At 32.1% G+C, this 8,515-nt stretch overlaps 1 protein-coding gene across 1 annotated transcript; it reads right to left on the reverse strand.

Moving 5' to 3' along the window:
• Positions 1-1,828: 1,828 nt before the first annotated feature.
• Positions 1,829-7,707, reverse strand: LOC126884127 (uncharacterized). The gene is made up of 2 exons (XM_050649974.1): positions 6,859-7,707; positions 1,829-2,136 (listed from the first exon to the last, which is right to left on the reverse strand). Exons 1-2 carry the CDS (start codon positions 7,699-7,701, stop codon positions 1,879-1,881), a joined length of 1,101 nt encoding a protein of 366 aa, XP_050505931.1. The 5' UTR covers positions 7,702-7,707; the 3' UTR covers positions 1,829-1,878.
• Between the last annotated feature and the right edge of the window lie 808 nt (positions 7,708-8,515).

Consider the following 8,515-nt stretch of genomic DNA (forward strand, 5'->3'; position numbering starts at 1 on the left):
TTCGGAGGTCTTTTCCCCCTCATCAGTAGTCCCATATCCTCTTCTCTCCGATTGAACCAGAATACCTCGACGCCTGCCGTTCCGGATTGCAACGAACGAAATGTTTCGGATATCGTAACGACATCTGCTAACAAACTAAGTTTCCAATTGTTTCTTAGCAAATGTCGTTACGATATCGCGATATCCGAAACATTTCATTCGATGCAATCCGGGACTGCACGCGTCGAGGTATTCTGGTTCAATCGGAGAGAAGAGGATAAGGGTCTACTGATGATGAGGCAAAAAAGTCGCGAAACTGGTATAGACTCTTCCTGCATTCTCTGATTGAACTAGAATATAATGCTGCTGCAGTTTAGGGTTGCAACGAAATTAAAAATATTTATACATTTTAATGTTTAATTTATTTACTATTTTTGGAGTACTTAGGAAACCTTCTCGTTGGAGCTTTACCACGCTAAGCAGATGGGACGTGAATTACAAATTTTAAAATTTCCTCATCTTCTGGTCGTCTTGGCACCCGCATTGCTTATAATTTTTAAAAGCCTCGGAGGTTGTAACCAGAGAGGGTTCCATCTGTTCTCAATCTGGTGGTATGTAGAACGACATTTATTGTCGGTTTATGTACTACTACATTGAGAACTTAGTTTGATAAATTTAAATGTATAGGGTGATTCACGCAAGCCTAGCATAGTCTTTAAGGGTATATTTTTAATCGAGCAATCTGTATATTTTTATATTTTTAAAGCTCTTTAACTACCTGAAAAAGAAGAAGATCTTGATTAAAGAACCCCAGAACCTGGTTTAACAGAACATCTACAGCAGCTTTTCTGAGATTCTGCACATAAGATAAAAATTGTCACGATAATCGTCAACATTCGTCACATATAGGCGCAACCAGAAAAAAAACAGACAGTACGATGAAGAGCTGGATTTTTATGGTTTTTTATAGTCCAGACTATAGAAATATATATTAACAGAGACAGAGGGTCATGTTGAGCGAAGTTATGACACCATCTCTTTTTATTTGGCTCAGGGCTGTTTCACTCGTACGCATAGTAAAGCTTCAATAGTAGTCCTTCCCTTCCGTGCGTATACTCCCACTTAGTTTCATGTTACGTGCTAGAAAGAGATACCAAAAACCAGTCCAAAAGATCTTGTCATCTGGAAGCGAGGAGGGTAGGCTCAGTCTATGTTAATATATACGTATATGGTCAAGATATACGATAGAGTTAAGTATTTTCTTCTTAGGGTTGAGGGTGACCCTCCAGCTTCACGCAGTGGACTATCCACACGACTGGTGCAATATGTTCCAAGAGCAAGTCTAACGGCTAATCTCTGAAGAGTTTCGAAAGCTTTGAGCAATGTTTGGTTTACTGAGAAGTATTCAACAGAAGTAGTCCAGTTTTGATTTAATTAAAGCTATATACATATATAACTTTATTAGAGTTGTAATCAGCTACTCCAATGCATTTTACAAAGTAAAACTGAAGGAAAAGGGGCCCCAGGAAGAAGAAGTATATCCTGGTTTGCTAACCTTGAGAGCATGGTATAGAAAGACCTCAACACAACTATTGAGTATAGCAACCAACAAAGTCATCATAGCCAGGATGATTGCCAAAGTTCGGAACGGACAGGGACCCTAAGAAGAAGAAGAGTTGTAAAATCTGTTCCTTAACTATTATGTGATACAGATTTCTTAATAGTTAGTCCCGCTTGGCATGATTGTCATGTGACACAAAAGTTTACTCGTATTTAAACTCACGTTTTCTGGTGAATTTAATATAGATTATAAAAATTAGACAAAAATATGTATACATTTGGATTTTCAAAAATTTATTATCTTGTAATATTTACTAAAACTTTACTTCAGCTACTTAATTACAAAGAGGATATCTTAAACTGCAGGATAATGATCAAGTACGTCGACAGATTAGAGAAAAATATTGGCAGCAATCGTTGGTTGATATCAAAGAACCCAGCAGCAGAAAACTTGGGTCTTAGCTCTTTCGCTAAATTCACCAAAGTAGCAGCATGTTCATCTCCTGTTGTAGCTTGGATGTATATGCACGTTTGGATGAATTCCGAAGCTTTTTTCTCCACTTTGTCACAGGACATTATTACGATAATGGAAAATACCTGCAAAAAATTGAATATTTGAATGGTTTATTGTTACATCAAATTTATAATAGTTGTTAGTAAGTAAAGCTAACAAGTCAAGTGTGTTAAAACGTTTTTATTTCGTTCTATAGCGGTGCTACAAATTCAATTGTTCTTGAAATATGTAACTACGGGCAACAATGCAATCCTTAAAAATTATAATAATTCTCCCCTACATCTAGATGAAAAAGTTGTGTAAAATTTATATATCCAGTGATGAGCACGCTAATAACCGGCAAAACAGCACAAAAGATGGAAAACATAATACATTGCGGAACAAAAAAGATGAAAGTAGTGGAGATAGAAATGATCGCTATAAACGTATAAATTAATAGCCAGGGAGGTAGTGTCAAATTTGACCAGAGCATTTTAGCATGGCTGCTTGCTTTTTATTTAGTTAGGTATTCCAAAGCTTATTAACAAATGATGTGTCAGCTGGCCCAAAACCGGGGATTTTAGACAAGAAATGGTAAAATATGAAACTTGATGGAAAAACGCTACAACTTATGTCAAATATTTATCTACGTGACTTACAACTCTGAATAGCCTTGCTGACTTCTCTCCTAGCTTTCACTCAGGCAATTCGGGTTCAAATCCTGGCGTTAAAATTTATTTTTGTTTGTTTTTAAAATTGACATTTTCATTTGACATAATTATTTTTATAATAAGGGCGTTATTCAGCGGAATACTGGATTTATTGTGTTTTGATTGATTTGCACACTTTCGATAGCTATTTTCTATTGGATATATTGGCTATAGATTTGGAAGGAATTGGCTGTAACCACTGAATATATTTCATGAAAAAGCTATTTAGTATTCATTTAACTCAAATTCTAAAAAACAGGATTTATTGCGTTTTGATTGATCGCTCCTCATACAGACAAACATCCATTGTTATATACCTATTATAGAGAACAGGTAAATATTTAGATTGCTATTAAAAAATGGGGGTTGGTGATACAAAAGTGAAAAATTAGGGTTGTATGTATCTTTTGGTTCTACAACATATTACATTAAGAAAAAACAGTTTGTCCAAAAAATAAAAAAAATGTCGGGAGGGGGTGGGGAGGGCAACCCCTTTTTCACCTAGATTGGTCGTACTAACTCAGGAAGCTTCAGGGGTTCATTTACAACAACTTTGCTTATTAAGGTCAATTATAATATTTATGATCAAATGCATAAGTAGTTCTATTTCATAAGTTCTATGCGTAATTCTATAAAAGACATACAGATTTTTTTATATTGTCTCGTATAAATAATACAAACGTGGTATTATAAAAATAATCATTTTTCAAAATAAAATGTCAATTTTAAAAACAAAAAAAATTTTCAACGCCAGGATTTGAACCCGGATTGCCTGAGTGAAAGCTAGGAGAGGAGTCAGCAAGGCTATTAAGAGTTGTATTTCACGTAGATAAATATTTGACATAAGTTGTAGCGTTTTTCCATCAAGTTTCATATTTTACCTTTTCTTGTCTAAAATCCCCGGTTTTGGGCCAGCTGACACATCATTTGTTAATAAGCTTTGGAATACCTAACTAAATAAAAAGAAAGCAGCCATGCTAAAATGCTCAGGTCAAATTTGACACTACCTCCCTAGCTATAACATTACATTACATAGTTTCTCACCTTTAGGCGTATCAGAGGAGTTTGACAACTGTCACTGTGACAGAAAAATTTTATAAAATACTCCTGTCACAGACGTCGAAAGGTGGGAGACTATGTAATGTAATGTTATTTTATACGCTTATACCGATCATTTCCACCTCCACTAGTTTCATCTATTTTTGTTTCGCAATGTATTATGTTTTCCATCTTTTGCGCTATTTTGACGGTTATTAGCGCGCTCATCACTGTATATTTATACCAGCCGTCGGCTAGATAAATATAGCGTATACGTCATGCGAATGAATGAACCTTCAAGTTTTAAAATATATAGGTATGTATATGTATATATCTCTCAAACTCAAAAAGTAAGCATCTTACATCCCCTTGACCACAATCTTCCAGTAACACTAAGAATAGAATTTAAAAGAACAAAAAGAAATTGGAAAATATTAGTTAATTCAGATAAGCTTAAACAAGAATCCACTAGCAATATAATAAGGGAAGAAATACGTAGACACTTAAGCAAAAGACCAGTATAAATATTCAACACAAACTTCCGAGGAAGATTGGCACTATACTGAGAAAACACTGTCAAAAGTAACAGACGACTACCTTAAACAAGAGACGCGCAAAAAAAACAAATCATGGATGAGAGAAGAAATTTTAAATATGATGGACAAAAGAAGAGAATACAGAGGTAAAAATAAAACAACATACAAGCAGTTCCAGAAGAGTATCAGGATAAAGATCCTATAAGTCAAAGAAACATGGCTAAGTGAAAGATGCCAAGAAATTGAAGCGTTAGAACAACGACATGATACTTTCAACCTACATAAAAAAGTAAAAGAAGCCGCTGAAATATGAATATATATTCATCGAAGATAGGCATGAAAACCCGCTAATGAATACAGAATATCAAATAGGTAGATGGAGAGAATACGTGGAAAAGATGTTTCAAGACCAAGATAGGATGAATATTTGTATGCAGGAGGCGTCATGGACCATAGATAATATCACAACGGAAGAAATTACCAAAGCAGCAAAGCAAGTACAAAACGGAAAAGATGTTGGGGAAAATAATATCCCAATTGAAATAATAAAGATATTAAAATAAAATCAATGAGAAAATCCCAGTAGATGGCTGTATACTGTATACCATAATTAAAAAATCATACAGAAGTGAAAAGCTTCGTTTGTACAATGGTATAAAAAAGTTTATTAAGACCATTAAAGTCATCCAAAAGGATTAAATCAATAATTATTAGAAGAATTTTTTTACTTAGCAATAACATTTTTGTTTATTTTAGTAGTATTTTGTATTTTGACAACGACACCCGATTTGGGCGTCGAAACGTTAATAAAATTATTTTTTAAATTTAATTGTGGCTTATTTCCCATCTAAATAGTTAATCAAAAAGTAGGTTATTTTTCGCAAAATTTTAAATCGAATATTTCAACCTGATAACCACAAAATTAAGTACTTTTCGGGGAAAAATCATCACAACTTTTTTAAAGTATTTAAAGGGATTTTTATTTTTGTTTTTTTTTGAAGTTATACTTCTTTAGGCACGTTGTGAGTAAATTTATATGTGCGCGAAATCATCAAACTCTTTTTCCCCGGCGCAGCTTAAACGTTATACGGCCTCTGATTGGGTAATTACAATGACCTGTCAACAATTGTTCAATATGTCGGTTATTTTATTAATACGTCAATGGTTATGGGTAAACAAATTGTATGTAGTATATTAGTTTTTATTGTTGTGAGGAGAGACAAAAAAACCAAGTTTATAATTGTAGTGACTTTTTAAATAGTTTTTAAAAGCAACAGGTACGTAATTTTAAATGTTTCAGTATTGTAATAAAAGATTAGGACCTACATACCATTTGGAAAATGTAGGTACCTAGGTAGTAGGTAATGCTTTGATTTATATAATTTGATTACCAATACAATTTCTAGCAATCTTCACATCTAATAAATTGATTTTTTAGTTTATATTTTGTTGTATTTTAATTCCGTAAGAATCAAACTTATTTAATTAAACTAAGAGAATAAGCAACTGTCAAAAAGTTTAAAACGTTTAGTTGCTATATCTTCCCACATCATTCAAATGTCTCGCTAGCCAAGTTCTGCGTGCGGTGAGTTCAAAATTATCTAACCACCTTATATAGGCAGGTTCAATTCCCCAATGTATTTTTTTTTAATTTTTTTATACATTTTATGATTGTAAGTATAGTTAAGTAAGTATAATTAATTAAATAAATACTCAATTAAAATAAAAGTGATAGAATGCAGATCATAACAATATTTATTACAATTTTTATGCCTGTGGATTTGTCTTCCTCCTAATAAGTATTATTAAAAATGTTTATTTTCAATTAATGTATCTGTCACCGTGATTGTAATTATGTCCGAGAAATGATCGACTGAATACAAAAACCGGGGTAGCTGATCGGTAGAGTATTCGCCTAGGGATCGAGAGGTCCCTTGTTCAAATCCAGACAAAGTAATATCCTTTTTTTTTAATTGTTGGTGTTCTTTTTGTTCTTTCTAAAATTAGTTTAATATTTAAATACAATACAATAAAACTGTTTAAAGTAGGTAGGTAAATCGATTTCGTTGAAATCATAATATGAAGTTAGATTATATTATAATAGAAGTATAACTACTTACGTGCGTACAAAGTACACACACATTCTTTTTTTTTAGAAAATACGTATTTAGTTAAAATGTTTGTCAACAAATATTGTTCAGAAATCATTTCTTTGTTTCATTTTTCAATGTGTTTGCGTGTGTTTTATTCTTTTATTTTTTTTAATTTTTGGTATTGTTTTAATAAAAATTTTTGGAAAGTAGTGAGTATTAAAATTAGTTTAATATTTAAATAAAATATAAATAAACTGTTTAAAGTATATTGATTTCGTTGAAATCATATAATAGAATATAACTTATTACGTGCGTACAAAATACACACACATTCTTTTTTAGTTTCTAGCATTAAAAGTAAGTAAGTTACGCTCAAAATAAAGTTGGTCCCTATTTTTATAAAAAAAAGGTAACAAAACATTTAAACTTTTTATGTTAATAATACTTACTATAAATGATATACAGTAGAGAAAATACCAAAACACTTCATAAATTAAGGTACCTAAGGTATTCGCATGTTTCCACAAAAATAAAATTAAGTTGAAACAGGACAGTGAAGCCAAAAATGACATCACTAGTAATGCCAACATAAGAAAACCAGCTGCTTCGTTTAAATACTTGACACTTTTGTGGACACTTACTTGTACATGTACAATTTCTTTTATACTTTCTTGTCGCACAGATATATCTTCACTATAGATTTTTTTAACAGTATTGTTAATATATTTGTATCTAGAAGAAAGTATGGTGCAAGTCTCCCACCAAAAGACGATGAGATAGAATAACTGTGCATTGCATAGAGCCCAAAAAAAGTTTGTCAGTTTACTGTACCAATTTTCGAAATCCAAAAATCCTCCGGAATTCATAATTGCGGCGGTTGAAAAAAAGAATATCGCCAATATGCCAATAATTTTCAGTAAATATGTAATTAAATTCCTCTCAGTTGAAAATTCATCCAAAGTCTCTATGTTTACGAAAAAGTTATTCCAGCTGTTTTTGTTACAACATTTTCCATAATAAGTACAATATAAGTAATGGATCAAAATTATTAAATTGCAGAGAAGCATGAAGATATAGACATCAGAAACATTCACATTTAAATAGTTTGGTATTGTACTTCCTTTAAATTCAGAAACCGAACTAATCAATGAGAGCACAGAAAACATAAATGCAATAATGAAATAACATATTTTGGTACAACAATTGCCGTCTATGGGAAACGGCCCCCAAAACTTTCCAACTTTAACGATAAATTTAAACACTTTTGCATCACTTATCATTACACGACACATTGCAAACGTATTTATCAGAGTAAGCACACGATATGAAGTAGCCTAATTCTGTATTTAGTATTCATTTGACATATTTAATTAAAAAACGCAAATAATCCCTATGCACAATAGGGTGGAGCGAAAAATCGATTTTTTTTTGACATGTAATACCTGCGAAATGTTGACCCTACCTATAGTATACTTGCTCCTAAAATTTCAGTAGAAAATAAAAATATCTTCAGGGCTCTACCGCGCATCAAAAAAAGAAAAAAATCAAGAAAAATCGATTTTATTTATGTTTTACTTTTAATAAATAAAAGAAGCTGCTTTTATCGATGTTAATAATTTCTATTATTGAAGTTATACTTCTTTAGGCGCGATTGAGAGTAAAATTTCATAATACTGCGCGCATGCGCACACAGACAGTATGGCGTTTAGTTGCTGAATCTTTCAAGTTATGTATAAATATATCAGTGCAAGAAAAAGTGTGAAAAGAATATATTAGTATTTTTAGTAAAGATATTTATTATAATTTTTGTGTCTTTGGATTTGTGTTCCTCAGGAGTAAGATGAGTATTATTAAGACATTTTATTGTATATTTTTTATTCTTCACCTTCCAGTCTGTTTGTTACCGTGAATTGTCATTAGGTACGTCCGAACAGATACAGACACAGTCCTCGTAGCGTATTTGGTATAGCATTCGACCAGAGATCGAGAGGTCTTGAGTTCGAGTCCGGAGCAATCCTATACTTTTTTTTAATTTTTTTGAAAGCGGTAAGCACAAAATTAGTTTGGTGTTTAAAAAAATTAAAACAAACTGTTTAAAGTATATAT

Source organism: Diabrotica virgifera, chromosome 4 (genome assembly GCF_917563875.1).
Source record: "Diabrotica virgifera virgifera chromosome 4, PGI_DIABVI_V3a".
Taxonomy (NCBI): Eukaryota; Metazoa; Arthropoda; class Insecta; order Coleoptera; family Chrysomelidae; genus Diabrotica; species Diabrotica virgifera.